General features: G+C 31.2%; 2 protein-coding genes across 2 annotated transcripts in view; one reads left to right on the top strand and one right to left on the bottom strand.

Moving 5' to 3' along the window:
* Positions 1-1,663: 1,663 nt before the first annotated feature.
* On the top strand, positions 1,664-8,833 carry LOC118063739 (NACHT domain- and WD repeat-containing protein 1). Its single transcript, XM_035077882.1, has 9 exons — positions 1,664-2,043; positions 3,280-3,359; positions 3,435-3,557; positions 3,703-3,845; positions 4,235-4,395; positions 4,461-6,377; positions 6,473-8,374; positions 8,455-8,724; positions 8,803-8,833. Exons 1-9 carry the CDS (start codon positions 1,935-1,937, stop codon positions 8,814-8,816), a joined length of 4,719 nt encoding a protein of 1,572 aa, XP_034933773.1. The 5' UTR covers positions 1,664-1,934; the 3' UTR covers positions 8,817-8,833.
* A 1,266-nt stretch (positions 8,834-10,099) lies between these two features.
* The window catches only part of LOC118063760 (meiotic recombination protein SPO11), a 29,282-nt gene continuing 19,120 nt past the window's right edge, over positions 10,100-20,261 (bottom strand). The window contains exons 3-6 of the mRNA XM_035077913.1: positions 11,493-11,548; positions 10,960-11,387; positions 10,505-10,874; positions 10,100-10,430 (exon numbers count right to left, since the gene is read on the bottom strand). Coding sequence (XP_034933804.1) covers positions 10,100-10,430; positions 10,505-10,874; positions 10,960-11,387; positions 11,493-11,548 — 1,185 coding nt within the window. The remainder of the gene's footprint in view (positions 10,431-10,504; positions 10,875-10,959; positions 11,388-11,492; positions 11,549-20,261) is intronic.

Genomic DNA, 20,261 nt, shown 5'->3' with positions numbered 1-20,261 from the left:
TTTGTTGAAAATTTATTGAATAGACACAAAGAAAATTTTTCTACTATTTAGATATGCTTTTCTTATTTAATAAAGTAACTTTTATGTCTACTAAAGCATAATTTTGGTTTGAAATATTCTAGACATGCTTGGTATGGAATAATTTATTATAAAATAGCAAAACAATACTTTTTCCAAGTCAAATAAATTTTTACAACTGTTCGAAAGAATAGAATGTAATTAGTTGATGACTTTGGAGGTCTTTCAACTATTTTGACCTCTTAAAGCTGAACCTTCCAACATCTAGAGTCTAGGAAATTTTTTATTGTTTGTATTTGTCAGCAAATAAAGAAGAAAAAGCTCTAGAGTGTGAATTTTATCGTCATCATCACACTTGAAGTGTCAATCAAACTTCCATCAACGAGTGTCTTTGACATTATTGTAAAATAAAAAACATTAACTGAATTTATTCAGGCAATTTTTATTAATTATTTTTTTTTTTTTTTTATTAGAAAGAAAGATGAAGTTGGAGCATTGAGAAGAAGATTTGAACTTTAAAACAATTAAAACTGGTTGACGGAGTAAAATAGTGGTCATATAGGAACTTTGATCATGAGATATGTTCATGCACCACGTATTCTTTGAAAGTATAATAAATTAAGTCGTTAAAGTGATTATCAAGGACATCAACTGTCCTCGGAGTCTCTTAGACTCAAGTCGCCACTGTGACGTCTTCTGGAAAATATCATTATGAGCTAATCTAATATAAAGTAGAGTTTCGTGTCCTTACCACCTCTCGTGGTCAATTCTATCGACTAAGTATATAGTATTAGTACATTTTCTAAATTACTTGGACGAGCTTCAAGGATTGATTTTCTCTAGGAAATAAACATCTGATTAATTTGAAATCGACTCTTCTTTCGCTGCATGATACCATTTTCAATAATAATCAATATTTATTTTTTAATGGAAATTTTTCTTTTCTTTTGCAGAAAATCGATGGAGATCAAACTAGAAGATGGGCCTGACGTAGCAACTGCTACGTCAAGGCTCGTTGAATAAATTAAACAATTAATTCAAGCACTTTGGAAATGAGATTATCATTAAATCAAGTATTATTATTCTCCAAGCGAATCCATTGATTATCAGTATTACAATTACTACCATTTACCATTCCAAAATCAATCGGCAAAATAATCATCATAATTTACAAACTCCAACTAAGTGAAATTAAAAATGAATTTCCATTCGTTAGTTTAATAATAAATAAGTTAAATAAAATACGAAGTTAAAGAATTCATTAAAATGCAAGAAAGTTAAAAATGTTGGAGATAAATCATTTGGAAAAGGAGGAAAAATAATTAAAATACTAGAATTCTAACGAAAAAAAATCAGCTGGAATAATTAATTGATTTATTGATGATTAAAAATAATAATAAATACAATAAATAAAAATAGCGAAGACAATCTTACCAAGTTACCTAATTAGAAATAAATATTAACCATTTAATTAAGTGTAATAAGTGTTGAGATAAAATTGAACCAATAATTGAATTTATTAGAATAACCAATTTCAACATAAAAATATTTAATATAAATTAATAATAAAATTTATTAATTAATAAATATCTCAGAAAATATATGTCAACTATTTGTTGTTAATTATAAGCAAATAAAAAAAAAGGCGGAGCGTAAATGTTTTTTAATTTACTATTGAAATAAAATTAAAGAAAAAACATTTCGATATATATATACATATTTAATTGTTGTTGAAAAATTGTTAATTAATCCGCTGTGTCCAAATGAAATCAATCAACTAAAGTCAGTATTAGAAAAGCATCTACGAAAGTAAAATAAAAAGCCAATAAATTTATACATATAATAGAAAATTATTTAATAGACAACGACATAAGGGGAATAGTTGATGAATTATTAGAGTAAAGAAAAATTTTAAAATGAATCTCGAAGTGGAATTAATTGCTGGAGTTGTTAAGGGAGGACCTCCTCCTGCCCACCTGCCAGCACCACGACTTATCAAGATATTCATCGCTGGTGAACGTGATGGTGAGTGTACTTACATCTTATTATGCAATAAATTCAATAAAGTGATGGGAGAATATTTTTACCCTTGTTTTTTTAAGTAATTAAGATAGATTATAGTCATGAACTCTGAAGTGTTGGGCGAAAAGGTTGAGTATGTTTTTAGTTTAGAATTAGCATTATTAATTTATTCTCATGGCCCTTGTTAATTTTATTATGAAATAGATACTTTGAAGAATTTTTTCTAGGTTTTTCATTAAGAAGTATGAAAAGTGGACTGTGCATATTTAGATGAAGGATTTTTTTTGAATAAATTTCGTGCTGATGTGATGGAATATTTATAAAAGTATGTCACTTTGCTAAAAAAATATTAGCATCAATAAAATGTGTTTGTTTGGTTTTTTTTTTTAATTAATTGGTGAAACCACGAAGCACGGAAGCACTTGAAAAATATTATTGGTGGAGAGCCAAACAATCAATTAAATAATGAAATTATGCTGCTCGCCAATTGAATTTCAAAATCACTGACCCAAATGCAATTCTTTAGAAAGGCATTGGCGGATGGTGCGAATATAAATAATTATTTCAACCTTCAATATTGAGGGATGTTATTTCCAGCTTTTTTTAAATTGTGATTTACATTTAATAATTAAGGTCAAACAGACGTTTCATTAAAATTAGTCCATTGTAGCCAAGACTCATTAATGTTAATATCCAAGTTATTTTCGACATGATTTGAATACACTCATTATCCACAGCTAAATTAACCCTCAGGATAAATAACATTAATCAGAAATTAGTTTCGAATATGATAGTTGAGAAATTCATGGTCGTTTCGTTGATTTATATTGATTTGCTGACAAAGGGCTACATGGTACAGTTGTGGATAATGGAGTTGGGGGTTTTTTTTAAAGCTGAGAGGATCTATTGTTGGACAATGATTTTATAGAGAGGTAAAAAAACTGAGGATTAAAAGTTTGATTTAGTTCATCAGGGTTCTGCTTGGTAAATTGAAGGTATTTTTAAAACTCTCGTTTTAAGGGGAGAATTCAAACCACTTTCTAATTCCATTAATTTATCAATAATTTATTCGTTAAAAATGATGATAGTCCTTCATGGTCTAGCCTTAAAAAAAAATTCTTCAACATTACTATGAATCTATTGATTGATTTCCGGTGACTAGAATGCCAGTTTCTCTTTTTAAAATTTCTTTTATTGAACGTTCAAAGACACATCATATAGCTGATTGTTTTTTTCTAGAGTTTCCTGAAGAACGGAAGCTATTGCTGGAATCAATCGGACCCGAGTTGCAATCAATCTATGATGATATGGGAATTGAAGTAATCTCCGATGAATTATTTAAACAATTTTTCTCATAAACAATAACAAATTTTAACAGCAGTGATTTTTATCAGGTATTATTAGTAGACATGCAGTATGGTACAAGCCGAAATCCAGACTCTGATCCCCACTTAGCTGAATTATTTCTAGAGGAAATAAATGCTTCCCACCGACACTCAAGAGGATGCTTTTTTCTCGTAAGCGGATTACGAACATTAAAACCATATAATATTATCCGTTCAATTATTATTCTTATCTTTTATCTTCCTTTTTTTTTTATTTCTCTTTACTCTCAACTCCATGATGCTCATGACACTCTCGTAATATCTCTAACTTTTACAGCTTCTTGTTGGAATGGATTACAATACTGGATGGGTTCCAACTCAATTAAAAGAGGACATTTTTCATACTCTTCTAACTCACTCGTCATCACTCAGTGATTATTATCAGCATAAAGACCATTATTATATTCTAAAGGCCAACAGGTAAGAGATCAATTACAGGAAATATTTAAATTTTATATCTCCAACTTATTAACCTTTTTTTCTTCCGTCATTATTTTGCTTTAAGAAGCTGGTACTATTTTTAAATGTTCTAGTATTCGTGGTAGGTTCAGGAAATATAAAAGTCAGCTTTCTGAGAACAATATCTAAAGATTTATTGTTGGAGTTTGACTTTAAACGATCATATCTTTTAAAAAGTTTATTTTATGAGGAAACTTATTTTTTAAATCTTTTAGTAAAACTTTTGGCTCAATAAAATTTCAAGGCTAACATATAGATTTTACGGATTAATCATTGATTATTAATTACTTATTGGAGCTGATTAAATTTTTTTTCAACTATTTGGAAATTTAATTAAATGATACTTTAAGTGAGGAATCATCCCAAGAAAACTGGCAAGTAAATCAAGATGGTTTTCTTCGAGATATCTTGAAAACTACTGCTCAGTCAGCATTATCAGATGATCCTACCAACGCAGATCTGGAAGATGTGCTCAAGAGCTCAGCAGAACGTCAGCTGGATTACGCATTAAGTGAGTAAAACCTCCAAAAAAGAAGATGAATAAAATATTTTATCGAGGTTTAAAATTGTTTCTAGATCTTGATAAGGAAGGCAAAGGTATCGTGACTATAATTCGACAGGCTGCAGATCCTTCCGAAGTATCTCCTGAATGTCAGAGATTGATAAACAAATTAGAAAGCTCCCTGGAGAAGGATAATATAATAAAAGTGACAGCAGTCAATAAAACAGATGAAGCTAGTGATAGTTATGATGATTATCTTGCTAAACTTCGCCGACAAGTTTTAGACCGACTGCAAATTCTAGTTAATGAGTCTGTTGAAGCAGCTCCTGAGATAAAGAGTCGGAAAAAAATGGTACAAGAGATTTATGCTGAGAGTTTGGCGCAGTTGTCTCTTCTAAGGGAAGTCCATCCAGCAGAGGAAGACGATGAGGTAGTGATGAGGGTGAAGAAACTTCTGATAGCTGGGAAGAACCAAAAACATGGGCCTATTTTCATACACGGTGGTAAATGCAGTGGAAAGTCGTCAATTTTAGCAACAGTCTATCAGAAGGTTGATGAATGGCTGGGACCAACAATGAAAGTAGTACGATTATGCACCGCAACGCCTAGATCGGCCTACAGTCTAGAGCTTCTTCGAGTTCTCTGTCAACATATTGGCTTTCTCACCGGAAGTAATGACGGAAATTTACCTAGAGATGCATCGTTTCACCCTCTGTACTTAAATAATTGGTTTAGTGAAATATTACGGATGATAGAAGATAGTAATCAACATCAATTAATCGTGTTAATAGACGATCTTCATCGGTTACATCCTCTCGAGTCTGATATCTGTGTCGCATTGTCATGGCTACCACTTCAACTTCCTCCCGGTATTTTTTTTATCTTCACCACGACCGTTCCTGTAGACTCATTAAAAATGACTACGATCCAGAAAGAGAGATTCAAACATCCAGATGTGTTAATTGAAATATCACCGAGCAGAAATTTAGTGCTAGATATTGAGTCAGAGCTGGATAAATTGGAGAAAATGGTTGGCTCTAAAGCAGCGAATAGGCTAGGATGTTTTTTAGCATGCACAGAATATGGACTATCAGAAACTGAGGTTCTAGAATTAATTATGCCAACGGGAGATGATGAACCTCTAGAGCTATCAGCTGGACAATTTAATTTCGCTACTTGGTGTCTAGTGCGTCGGAACTTTGCTGTCTTACTTCGAGTTCGAGTGATGAGTGGTAGACTGCTATTTTCCTGGCGTTGGACAACTCAAGAAGTCGCTAGAAAACGGTATCTACCAACGCAGTACGTTTCTAGACCATGTCATTCAGAAATAGCAACGCTGTTCTTTCCAGAGGAATGTGAAGAGAGTGAAGAGAAGTCTCCGGAAGAGCCTGGCACACCACCTAATAAAGAAACACCTTTTCAAAGTGCTCCACAGTCTCAAGATGTCACTTACACTCTCCGACATGTTGAAGAAGCTTGGCTTCATTTACTACGAGCTGGAGATGTGAAAAAGCTTAAAAAATTAGCTGTCTGTGCTTTTGATTTTCTTTTGGCTGCCGTGCAAATGATATCAGTCAGTTATCTCCGATGTGTTTTAGAACATGCAAGGAGATATCTACTTGAACGAGATCTCGAATTAGTTTACTATACCATTCGAAACTCTAGCGACGCTCTGACAAGAGATCCACTTCAATTAGGAGCACAATTGATATCTTGGTTACGACCTGTTGTTGAAGATGGTGGTGACCTTGTCAGTAACATGATTACCGCGGCAATGGCTTGGTGTGATGGATATGCTGCTCCATTGTTGGTGCCGTTGAATGGATGGCTTCAATCACCGCTACCATTACAAATAAAAACACTTCATTGTCCGCAAGGTGTCAAGCTAGTGGAACCTGCACCCTCCGGCCAACATGTCATCGTTATTCCAGCACAAGGAGATGCCCAACTGTGGCACGTGATGTCTGGCCAACTAGTTCACACGTTCAAAGGTAAATAACTTTGTTTGTCAAACTTCTAGGATAATTGAATTATCAACTATTTGCGATATCCAATATATGAATATAAATTAAATTATTTCCTACAGGACACTCTAATCCAATTTCCTGTCTGGCTGTCACTCAGCAATCACAGTATCTGCTAACTGGATCTGAAGATACATCAATCATCGTCTGGGATATGAAAGAATTGTCGTTAAAACGTCGGATATGTGAACACATTGCTCCAGTTTTAACTGTAACACCTGCTCTAAATAATTCAGTGATCGTTAGTGGTGGTGAAGACTCTCGAATTATTGCCACAAGTCTTTTAAATGGCCAAGTTCTCATGAAAGTAGACCACCATCGTGGTCCTGTTACTACAGTTAAAGTGGACTCAGCTGGTGATGTGTTAATTTCAGGATCAGCTGACTCCACTGTTTGTCTTTGGTCCTTAGAAAACTTCCAATTGCTCAATACTATTTCTCTACCTTCTCCCGTCGCAATTCTTGATGTTTCCGTAGACTCCGTATTTCTTTTAGCTGTCTGTGAAGACGATAAACTGTACCTGAGATCTCTAGCAACTGGGACTGAAATTCATAATCTTCGTGGTCATCAAGGCCCAGTTAAAAGCTTATCGATAGCTAAGGATTGCAGAAGAGCTGTGGCTGGTGGCACTGATGGCCGAGTTTCTATTTTAGATATGCACAGTGGCAAACTAATGAGAGCTCTTTCCACTAATTATTCCGTGGACATTACTTGTGTTAAAGTTATAGAAAAAGATGATTTTCTTATCACCGCTGGCGGCAATCGCGTCACCTTTTGGAGTTTTCGTGGCGAGGAATCTCCAAGGTCTCCAAAGTCAGGGAAACATGAGACAATTCAGCCTCATACAGCACCAATAACTTGTTTAGATATTTCTCGAGATGGTGCAACAGCAGTGACTGGTGGTATTGATTCACTTGTCAATTTATGGCAGCTGAATACTCATGAATTGATGCTGACACTCGAAGGCCATATCGCTAGTGTAACATGTGTGGCATTCTCAGCTTCTGGTCTCTTTGCGGCGTCTGGCTCTGAAGATAAAACTGTTCGGGTGTGGGGTCTAACTCTTGGACTCGTCGTAGCAACATTTCGACATCAAGCTCCAGTGACTTCTGTCATTGCTATGCTGGATGGTCGACGAGTTATCAGCTCTGACCACAGTGGTGCTATTAGAGTATGGGCAGCTGATACTGGCACGCTTATTCAATCTGTTTGTGGCCCTGGAAAATGTTTTGCTGTTACATCAGATATGAGATATGCTATCTGCGGTTCTGGCGATAATCTAGTGAAGATTGTTGGCTTGGGAGCAGGTCCAGAAGAAATTCATCAAATCCAACACTCTCAAGACATCACTTGTCTAGTTGTAACTCCAGATTCTCAATCTCTTATCACTGGATTCCGAGATATGAGTCTCAAAGTGTGGCAATTGGCTGGTGGAAAACTTTCACAAGTACTTGTTGGTCATACTGGTACAGTCACTTGTGTTGCTGTCGCTGTTCAAGACCATCGTATCGTTGTTTCCGGATCTATGGATGCTAATCTCATTGTCTGGGATATCAATACCGGCGACGATCTACATACGCTCACTGGTCATTTGAGCTACATCACTTGTGTACGAGTCTCAGGGGATGGTACTTTAGCTGTATCAGGAAGTGAAGATAAAAGTCTTTTTGTTTGGGATACAAAGAAGGGAATTGCTTTGAGCTCAATAATTCTCCATGTTCCGGTCATTAACTTGGAAATGTCTACTGATTGTTCGAGAATAGCTCTACATCTCTTAGAACACAATCGATTACCTATTCTATGTCTACACAATACTCCAGCTCAATATGTTAAACTACCAGCTTATGTTGCTCCTAGAGATTTACGACCACCTGGACCCAAACGACCTGCTAGAAGACTTCTGAAAAAAGAAGTTTCTCTTGATACTTACACTTGGCAACGAAAGTATGGACATTTAACGTCAGGTATAATTTTCATTTTAATATTTAATGTAGAAATTTTTTTTTTATAATGGTAAAATAATTTCTGCAAACTTGTAATTCAGGTATTATGGTAGCTACTGTTGAAGAAAGGCTTAAGCGTCGTTTTAGTGTTAGTGCTTCAATGGAAGAGATTAGCAAAGCTGGACTAACTGGTTCACAGTCAGGTCTCGATCGAGAACAAGCAGCACTTGCGCAATCGCAACATTTCGACCAGCTTGAAGCTCTTTGGAATAAACAATCACCTCCATCAAGACCTCGAGGGCTTGGTAGAACTCTCTCTAAACAAAGTTCTCTTCAGGGAACTCATATATCCGATTCCGAAGAGGAAGAAGGTGAATAATCCGATTATAAATTACAGCTTTGATGCTATTACAGACAATAAAAAATTAATTCATTATGATAAATTTCAGATTTACCAGGCTAAAAGAAATTACCGAAAGTCAAAAAAAAAACAATGGATGTTTTAGGATTAAATAAGTCAAAGAAATAATAAAAATGAATAATAATGATAATAATTATGATTGAAGTGAGTGAAAAAGAAAGGGTAAATTATCTCTTCCCGTATATTTTTGACTGAAAACCTTTAAATTATGACAAATATATTCATATCACAATAGAAATGCAATAATATTATGGAAAAAAATGATTATTTTTATTTATAAAATTATTGAAGAAAAATGATCTATCAATTATTAATGTTGTTAACTGGATCTTTGAAGACAACGCCTGTTACCTAATTTTTTAAACTGTACTCTTGTTATTATTATTGTTTTTTAATTATTTTTAATAAATCATTACTGACAATCCATCCACTATTTAACATTTCATACCAATCATATTATTTATTAAGCAATAAAAAATATTGAAAATCTATTTTTTTTCTTCTATACATTTTTTCCAATTCAAATAGTCCCCTCATGATAATCACGATTCGTCGATAATCATTTATTTTATCGCCTGCAGTTAACAAATTCTGATGGTAAAGTTACCAACGTAGTCGACATATTTATCGACCGTCGATAAAATGTAAACATACTTCTGTCGGCATGATAAAGTTCTGTTGTCAATTTTTCCAAAACAATAGAGTGCATATTCAAGATAAATATTAATTTATGATTTGTTTTTTTCAAGAAAATGGTACATCGATTGAAATAATTGTTTTCACCTGAATGTAAACTTGATATTACATTGAAAATGGCAAAACACCAACGAAAAAGAAAAAAAAGAAAATCCAATGATTTTTGCCGGCAATCAAACAGCAAGGAAAAATTAAAATCTTCTAGTGAAATAAATAATTCAAGGTTAGACAAAATATAATTATCTTGTTATTAAATAAATAGAGATGAGTCTTTTATTTTGTCTAGACGTTCTAATCATCCTTATGCCACAAGGTCGAAAACATTAACTAATTCATTATCAATGACATGTTTTAATTCTCAAAGAAAACAAAAAAAGCTTGAGAGAAGACGATCAGATAGTAGTATTATTTGTCTTGGTACTTATCGAAAAATACCACCTTTTATTGATCTAGAAGGAACAACAGACTGTATCCAGCAAGCTAGGTATGAAAGACTGGATGGTTAATAGCCTTATTCTTGGTTTATTTCTTCTCAATAACATCAATAATTACAAAATTCTCAAATATTTAATATTATTTGTTAATAAAAACATATATTTTTTAAATCAACATGTCTATGTCCATTACAATTAGTTAGCTTTTTTGTTAACAGTTTTATGATGACGAATTTTATAATTATTAATTTTTGTTGGAATATAAGACAACGTCAGAAAAGATGGACTAATACAAGCCAAAGCTTCGATTTCTGTCTTCCCCATCATCATGATCTCCAGCTCTTTACGTTCTTGAGCTGAAAGATACCCTCTTTTACCCAAACTCTTCAATTTATTCTGATCATTATTACTCAAAGGAATCATGGGCAGACACATATTCACCATTTCAGATGGATACACTCCAATCCACTCAATCTGGGGGCAAATTAAGTCACCTCTTTCCCACAACACATTTTTAGATCCATACCTAGAAATCATCATTCATTAAAATACACATTTTTACAGCAGATAAATTTTTTCTACGACTCTAGATGAACTTACTTATAGGAACACATGATTTCAAAGCCATGAGGATCACCATCGACTAGAATAAAAACAGGCAGCTTAAGGTGTTGCTCTAGAAGCTTCAAAAAAATTCTAGTAGCTCTGTCAGGATACCCTTTGCCAGTGATCAAAATGATGGACAAATTTTTTAAACCACTCTCTGTTAGCAATCTGTGGAAGATGGCCTCCTTCTCGACGACGACAATAGCTTCAGCTGTAGATTCAATGGCAACTATTTGACCATTGTTAGCACAACTTATTGGTGGAACTAGAGTCTCATTGCTTCGAGAGCAATCTATTTTGCAACCATTTTCGAACTGAAGTTGAAGATCACCAAAAATTAGACCTTTTGCTGTTGCTACGAAGCCTGAATATCGATAAGAAGAATGCAAGAGTTATTTTTAATGTTAAGACAAAATAAAAAAATTATTTTCCTTAAGAAACATAGTCACCTAAATCCCAAGTAGCACAACTAAATAAATTAGCAGCATCAGAAATAATTCGATCTACAACCAACTCATTGATGAATAATTCCTTAGCATCACCAGCTTTCAATTCATAGAATAAAGATCGTTTTGTTTGGGTTTTATTTGTTAACAAAAGCTTGTAGGCTTTGGATAAAACTATCATCAGTCGAACCATCTTTGTTCTTCCTCTTTCCAGAGCAAAACTTATTTGACGATTTTCTTTCTTACTTTTTATTAACTCCACTTCATTGCAATTATTATCATTTTCTTTGTCTGAATCGTCTTCACTCATGTAAATATCATTCATTTCTAGGACTGATTTATTTAAATATGAAATCTCAGGAATTTTATTCTGATTGATTTGCTGGATTATATCCAGAACAGTCTTTTCAATATTTTTTATCAACTGATTTCTTTATTTTTTTAAGAACAATCATGAAAATAAAATATTAATAAAAAGTAAAAAAAAAACTATTTGAAGTAATAATTAATAATAATCTATTTATTCAAACATTCACCTAAGCTCGGATCTATTAACAACTGGTACTTCCACTCGTTTTATCTTATTTGAAGTCTGTAAAAAAATATTTGTCATTACTTTCCCATCATAATTAAAAGTTTGTAAATAAATCTTATTGGTTAAAAATAGTCTACCAGTAATAATATTAATAAATAAATAATTTTGTTCAGAGAAAGTAAGCAACACCTGGCAGAAATCACGTGCCAAGCTGCAATTTGTAAAGCTCCAACGCTTGACTGATGCCTCTGTCATCCATTCACTTAACATCTATCCCATTTGACACAAAAGGGAACTGGGTTTTTCAATTTATACATAAAAGCAACCAATGAATATCAAATCATCTAAACCCTTTCAATAACATTTTCATGGTCGAATATGGAAATCCTAGGATACTAAATCACACCCACTATTCAGAGTTATAACTGTTACATAATCCAATGAATCCCCTAGCTAGGTTCATCAATAGCTTTCTGAATGTCATCTAGGGTAAATGAAGAGGCTTAATTTTAAGTCAATTATTTACACATTTTAGAATCAGCTGAGTAACTAGACTTGGACTAGGAGTCTATTAAACTTGCTTGACTTTTGCTTCATTTTATCATCATCAAATAATCATTGGCTGAATTTGAACCTACATTTACTTGATGCAGGCTTCTAGTTTTTTTCTCATTGATGTGTAGAGTAGATTCTTGATAATTGATCATGAAATTACTAGTAAATGTAAAACATTTTTATCAGTGACAGACTGAAGGTCTCTTTTAGTTTGTAGTTTAATGAGACAACGTAAAGGAAACGAAGCATGCGACGTTGAGCGTTAAGAAACTCGTCCTTAAAGTCCATCTGCCGCAGTTGGTAATGAAGAATTTGAAAAAATTCGCGGTTGTACCTGCTAGAAAAATATCCAAGTTGCAGCTGCATGTAAAAGCATTAACTAACGTATTTTTGTTTAAAAAAAAAATAATATAATGCTCCAACTTCTATAAAGCCTGTTATCTTTTTCCATTGAATCACTTCCGTTGCCTATGGTCAACACTTGGCGACAAATAAAGTCATAATAAAATCCAACAGCTTAGAGTGACATTGATTTAAACAAACCCATTTTATTTTATAACTTTATGCGATATATAATTTAATAAATATTGAGTGCATAATAAGGTATAAAGATGACGGTTGAATTTAATATCACGACTTTGGTAAATAAATAATGAGACTTCCAATGGATTTCATGTCATGGCGTGTATGTAATTGTGGAGTATAATCATCTTTAATCCGGTTTGGACCATTTTTTTATTTTAGACATGATGATATTACTTATAGAGATAATTTATGTACTCTCTTATTCTTACTTTCAGGTTATTATTTTAAAACCAGTTTAAAAAAGGTTCTTTTTCACGAGTTTGATAGGTTGCTTACAATCAAATTGTAGTCTGAGATATCACTATTCACTTGGTGGATAAAAAATTCCAAGTTGCTGTGACAAAAGAGCTTTCAATTGACTGTGATGTTGATATAAGCAAGTCTGGGGTATGAAGACTCATCTTCAGAAATTTTTGCAGAGAAAAGTAATGATTGGAAATGGCTTTATGACCAGTGTTTAGAATCGCCAAAAGTGTGATCTTTGCAATAGAACACCGAGTTTAATGAAAAAAAAATTCCTCGAGCGAAAAAATAGCCACGTTTATCAACAGGTTTTTGGTTACGGTTCAATTATTACAACTCGTATCCTGATTGAACCAGTCAGGCTGGTCTAACTGACCTACACTCATCCTTTTCATTCAATTCGACTAACGGAACAATAAGAATGTCTCTAGGCAAGCAAAAAAAAAATTACAATAAACAATGACAATTGTTTTTTATTAATAAATGTCTTAAAAAAATGATTTCATTGTTTAACTTAATTTGACTTTATTTTTTAGATGAAAAAATTTTTTGTGACTATTTAAAGTGAGTTATCAATCTTATGTAACGTTTTTACAAGAAAAAATATTTTCCCAAGTCTCACAATCCCGCAGTCGAGAGGCTGAAAGAGTCGAGTGGCCATCCTATTTCAAATCCTGACATAAATGTGCATGTAAGCTCTTCAAGTGTGTGAACACAGCGGTTGCTACAATAAATACAATGAAACCCTCGAAAAATTGCGGTGTTTCTCAAGCACACTCGATAAATGCCACTATTATCGAAAGTTCAGTTCCTATGAGATTGTTTTCACCAAAACGGCATAGATAAGCAATACATGTTTCATAGCTAAAAATCATTCAAAATCTCCAGGAGAATTTTTTTTATTTATTTCATTGATCTTTAAGTTATTATACTGCTTGACTAATTGTGAGGAAATTTAGTATAACGTCTTTGGTCACCTACTGTTTGAGCGATTTTGATATTATCTTGATCTTTTGTTGCAGTGCATTGGAGATTGGATCAATTCTGTTCAAGTTAAGAGTGATCTCATTTTTTTTTTATAAACAAATGATAAATATACTTTTTTTTGAATAGAAAGTACTAACTTTGAAAAAACAAATAATTATTTTATAATTTGAGATAAATAAAAAATTTATTTATAAATAATTTTAGAGCCTGAAGCTAATAAAAATGGAGTTAATAAAAATTAAATTAATAAACAAATAATTAAAGCTATTAAAAATTGAAATGCTCTAAGATTTTTTTTATTCTTCAAAGCAATATCTATTCATGGTAAATTTAAAAATGATAATTCACATGAATGTATAATAATTTTGTAAAAAAAAATTACCTAATCGTAGTGTCAAATATCTCCAGTTCATATTTCATTAAATTCATTGAAAAAAAAATCTGAATTGAATTTATCCGAGCAAGTGGAAAAATTTAGCAAATACGGGTAAAAAGGTATTAAGCTTATTGGCATAATAAAACTAATATTTCCAAATCCGGGAATGAATAAAAAAAATATTCCTCGACAAATGTCATTTTTCATTTCTTCTATAAAATATCCCACAATAAATTTGTCCATATTAATCCGTATAAAATACTTTAAATAACCCCATAACCGACATAAGAAATTTTTTTGATCCTCACATATAGAAAATTTGATGGATCTTGAACGATACACAGTATAGTTTGTGTATGGATGAGATTCACTCGCTTAAATACGCTTATATACGGGCTATTTGAAGCCTCGAGTATTCTTAAGACTGTTTTTTAAATGTATACTTGTTGCACAATGTAATACTATCCCCTTTTCCTTTATGTTACAGATCCTTGGGGTGTCTTAAATGCAAAAGAGACGCGAGAAATACTCCTATATGTATTTTAAATTATTACTTCACACATAGCTTCAATATGCTAGGACTTGAAAGGGCTCAGCTTACAGATTTTAATTACTTCAAATTATTCTTAAGACTTGTAAAGACTAATAAACTCATTTTAAATTTTTCTAATGCACTCGGAGGTGCATGAAAAATTTTAACGAATTGATAAAAAGTTATATGGTGGTGGTGATGGTGGGGGGCAAAGAAGAAAACTAAGATTGGATGTATGTTTGAGAAGGAACATGAAAGGATAAAAGTAAAGTAGAGTAGTATATAGATGATAAGTATCGACAGCAAGGACGCCAGACGTGGCCACTACTCGATCCTTGTAATTTATCGCCCCTGGGTGGAGTAAGTCCACTGAGGAAGCTATACTAGTTATCGGTGAAGGAATTATCTCGCTAAGATGAACCTGACCAATTGGCGAGCTGTGAAATAACAATCTTCATACAAGCATCTTTGGCGAGGGTGTTGAGTGCTCTAATTTTAATGGATAACAATCAATCCTTATCAAATCTACGACATCTTTAACATCAACAACTATTTTTTTACAGCTTTATATTTTAAATAAATAATTATTACTTTGAGGAAAAAATTAATAAAGGCTCTAAAGTGTGTAAATTTCTTAAATAGATTTAAAAAAATAAGTAACAAATGGATTAAGCTGAAATAAAAGAAGCATTTCAACCTCGAGTTATTACTTTACAATATTTTATAAAAATTATAAATGATAGTATTTGGGAGCTACAGAGAGAGAGAGAAAGAGAGTAAGTGCGGCATTTAACAATAGCTTTCAAGTATCTTTAGTCTGTAGTAAACCCTAGTTGAATAGAAAGTTCACAAATGCACAGCAGGAGAGCTTCAACTCTCAAGATTCGCTACTTGATATGAGTGTGTCATAACGGGAACGGGATAATAATGTCTCCCTCATTCAAATCTACTTATTATTATCATAACTTTTAGCCAATATGTTTTTTCAATGCAGTTACTTCTTTAAATCACAAAAAAAAAATTTGTTTATTAAAAAAAATATTTTTTTTCTTAAGAAAAGAGAAAAGAAGGAATAGAAAATTGTTCTTTGGTGATATTGAAGTGTAAAAAAATTTTTTTTTTTTTTTAATGGTAAATGGTAATTTCGATTTATCAAGGTCATCGAGCTTCATCAACATTAAGTCTGGTTCTTATCGAGCTTAACGATGATCCTTAGACCTCGAACGATAGCTCTTCATCCCTCACTGTTAATCCTTAGCTTAAGTCGCGGTGTCAATGTTAGAGTATGAAGTCATTGAGATAAGAAAGAATGCAAAAGACTCACTAAATTACTAGAATTTTATTTTCATTTTTTTTAAATTAACTTTAAACTTAATTAGAGTAAATTATACTTTGTCCCTGCAGGGTAAATATTATTATTAATTTTTTTTCTGGGTGTAAAAAATTATTTGAATAACAAATTTCGTGTTAAATTTATTATTTAAACAAAAAATGAATAAATGAAGTTAATTTTTAACGAATTTATTTAGATATTTTTTTTAAGGGAATTATTATCAAAATCAATCGTCTTATCTGGAGATCGTTAAGTAGGTGATGTAGCAAGCAAATATTTTTCAAAGTAATAACAATTTGTATATATATCTTGTGTGTACACGCGATGGCGGAAGGAAACCAAAGAGAAAACGAACGAGAGAAGAAAATCGTAAATCACACGTTCACGATTTACGAGGAGCGAGGACGTTGAAGTAAAAAGGAGCAAAAAGAATGGTTTTTGCTTCAAGAAGAAGGAGATGATGATGAGATGAAAAAGGAGCGAAAGTAAGTAAAACTCATTCAGGTGAAAAAACCAGTACAATAATCATTTCCATAAACTTCAAATTATTTATGCTAATTTCAGTATAAATATATATTTTCTATTGATTTATTTTAATTTTTATTTATGTTTAATATTTTTTCCCAATCGATTTTGTATCTTATTTATAATCAACAACACATTTTCATCTAATTACTGTGATTACAGGAAATTGGCTTCACATTCTGGACCTTGGCTTACTTTTTATTGTTTCTTTTTTGCAAAGGTACATGGAAAAAAATCGATTCAACAAGAATAGTGATCGATAAAAATGAAATCAGTTTAATTAAAGTCAATTTATAATAAATATATTTTTTTTAAACTTTAATTATCTTTTTTTTAAAACTACAATTATTTTAAAAAATTAATTTTAAAAAATCCAACATGATGAGTGAAAAAAAATTATTCTAAAATATTTTTTAAAATCTCTACACCATTTTTAACCCGATTACCAACCGATTTATATTCATCAAACATTCAATTTGATGACCAAACATTAACAGCTCATTTCATACCGAAAAATGACTGAATAAAATTATCTTTTTCCATAAAATAATCGTTGAAATTTTTTTAATGACTTTTTCTTAAGTGTACCAAGTGCTCTATATTCAGTATAACCTTCTAAAAAATCCGAAACGTATGCCAGATAAGGAGATCGGTAAATATATGATGATCTATATCACTTGAAAGTATTAATAACGGAAGTTACGAAGGTCGGTTGGATCAAAGTGTTATCAGAATAAAATCACTACTGTGTAAAAGATGTATCCGGTCGCATAAAGTCTCTAAAATCGGTCTGGTGATACCGGTTCTTTTCGATTGAATCCTGGATTGCAGAATACTTAATCCTTTTAATTATTTTTATAAATACTTACTAATTACTTTTTTTTATCACCTAAAAATACATCTCATTCAAACTTTATTTATTCAAATAATTGTTCTATTAAAAATATTATTTATTTTCTACCGATTTCAATAGCACAAAAAATATTCTCATGAGATGTCATAATTAAACATTTTTTATGTCCTTTTTATTTATTGAATTTTTTTTTTTTGTCACTTAAATTGAAATTTTCCAGGATTTATTGCTTAAGACTTGTGTCATTGTCATTTAAGAGATATAAATGATGGTGTAGTGTACTCTAGTTGACCAATTGATAGACTCTGATGGACAAGGTATTTATTCCTACTTGAAAACATCTCAATATTTTTCATCTCTATTGACTTGATGTTTGACACTTGACATTAATCTTTCACTCAAAAAAATTCCACGTCCTTAAAAGGAAATTTCTTTTCTTATAATGTTAAACTTACAAGGATATATACGATATATATTCTCAACAAGAATATTTCCTTTTAAAGACATTATCCAGTTATAGAAAAAAATAATTAATTTATTTTTGAAATTGATAAAAGATCGTTTTTAAGATGAATTGACAATTTATTGTAACAACTTTATTAAAATTCTATAAAAATATATTAAAATAATCGAAAAGTAAGTATAAATATTGTCAATATATTATGGATAATTATTCTTCTACCAACGTCAGTATTCATACAAATTTTTTTAAATAAATTTATTTAAAATGGTTTATAAACAAGTCTCATGATCTTGTTCTTGATGTCCTCGACAAGCCCACGCTTACTTACAAGTATAACAAATTTATCAAATGATGATAATTACTTATGAAGTCTCGTTTCGCAAAAGTATATACACTGATCATGATTGAAAATTCATTAGTAACAGGAAATCAATTACAGAAAGTTTAATCAATATATTCTTTTCCATGCATTAAATATTATCTCAAAATAAATCATTGATAATTTTTGCAAATCAATAAAATCAATAAATTTTTATAAACAATATACAATTGTTTAATCACATAAAGTTATTTATAACAATATTTCATCGATATTTATCGAATACATTCATAGTAATGATTACTCGATCAATTAAAACATTTTCAATTGTTTATAACAAATGTAAATTTAAGTAATTCGATTATTGTGTTTAACATTATAATCACTTGAATTTGTAGTAACTCCAGAAGTTAAAAAAGTATCATAAGATATTATTGTCACTTCTTTTTCCTGATCTCTTCATATCACAATTGAAAAAATTTTCTTTTATTCCAATTTCTTTTCATCGTTTCAATCTTTTCTACCCATGATTTTTTTTTGCTTTATTTTATACTCTTGAGATGCATCAAGTTGATCTACGTTTGAATCTCGCCAGGTACAAAATTAGTGATCAATCACCTACGATTATATACACAAAAACGATCTTTCACTGTTTAAACGAAAAAAAAAATTGTATATTGATATTTTTATTTCTCAGGATTTTGGTCATCTCACATTAATCTATATCGCTACTACCCAAATTTAAATAAACGCTCTTCAATTGAATAAAAATCATTTTTATTTTATTTTCGTTTATGCCTTTCAATTGAATTCAACAAAGAAGTTAAAAAATACACGTGAATAATTTTCTTGAATAAGAATATTGATATCTTTACATTAAATATCAGCTTAGAGGTCACCGACTTGGAGTTCAATGTTGATTATTATTAAAAAAAAATTTATTTATACGATCGATCATTGATTCTGTCAACTCTTTTCAACATTTCGATGGAATAAGTATCACTGCACTTGATCAAGCGAAAGATTCTAGGACAAAGGAATAAAAGGACGAAAATTTTCAAGCATGATCGTGATCGATGACACATTATTCAATAAAATCGGAATCAGTCAGTGTACGTTTTGATATAAAATATTTTCCAAACTTTTTAAAATTAAAATAAAAATTATTGTTTTAAAAAAAATTTAAAATATCAAATTTTTGGTTAAACTTGAAAATTGAAAATAATGAAGTAAATAATAGTAATACCAAGGCATAGTGCATATTGCAATTCTCACTACTCCTTCCTTTCTACTCTAAATTTTTTATTTACTTATTTTTTTTTTTTTTGTTATTACTTATTAATACATAATACACAAAATATTTTGTAATTTACGAGGCTGAAGGCCTTCGGGCGATGGCTGGCTGCATACCTCAGATTGCAGTCATCAGAATAAATATAATAGTAATAGCAGAAGAAAAAACTAATAATAATTCAGGTAATAGTTGGTAAGAAAAATTAATTTTATTAGTAACCGTCAATATGAGTAGCAAATGATGGTTATCTGCAGCTGCGACATTTTTCCTAGAGACCACACGACACATGCTGAGGAAAATAAAACAAAAAAAAAAAACGACTTCTAAGAGGCTGGCGTAGTAGTACAAGTGAGATCGATAATATTTTATGCGCGTGTCTGTGCTTCATGATTTTTATTCTTTTCTAGACTCTCACCTGGCATCTTATAATTACAAGTCTGAAAATTTCATCATATATTACCTTTACTCCAATCAAGTTCGACATTTAATTTATAATCCTTTCAATTTGATTTTCAAAATCATTTCTTTTTTTAAATAAAAAAAAATTACGTAAATAAATAATATTAATAAATAGAAATAAAGTCAGGTGCTTAAGAATAAGAAAAGAAAAAAAAATCTCCAAAAGATCGTGTGAATTTTTTACAATTGTAAAGATCAGTTTTTTTCTCTCGTCCTTATTCATCTATTTTCCCCACTCTAGGATTT

Source organism: Chelonus insularis, unplaced genomic scaffold (genome assembly GCF_013357705.1).
Source record: "Chelonus insularis isolate UGA/USDA-ARS -01 unplaced genomic scaffold, ASM1335770v1 contig_146_pilon, whole genome shotgun sequence".
Classification (NCBI taxonomy): Eukaryota; Metazoa; Arthropoda; class Insecta; order Hymenoptera; family Braconidae; genus Chelonus; species Chelonus insularis.
The sequence above is the reverse complement of the archived record's forward strand: the minus strand, read 5'-3'. Positions and strand labels throughout refer to the sequence as shown.

Coding starts and splice junctions, on each gene's coding strand:
- LOC118063739 (XM_035077882.1), top strand. CDS start 1,935: ATGAATCTCGAAGTGGAATTAATTGCTGGAGTTGTTAAGGGAGGACCT. Junction 3,558..3,702: donor CAAGAGGATGCTTTTTTCTC/GTAAGCGGATTA, acceptor TAACTTTTACAG/CTTCTTGTTGGAATGGATTA. Junction 4,396..4,460: donor TCAGCTGGATTACGCATTAA/GTGAGTAAAACC, acceptor AATTGTTTCTAG/ATCTTGATAAGGAAGGCAAA.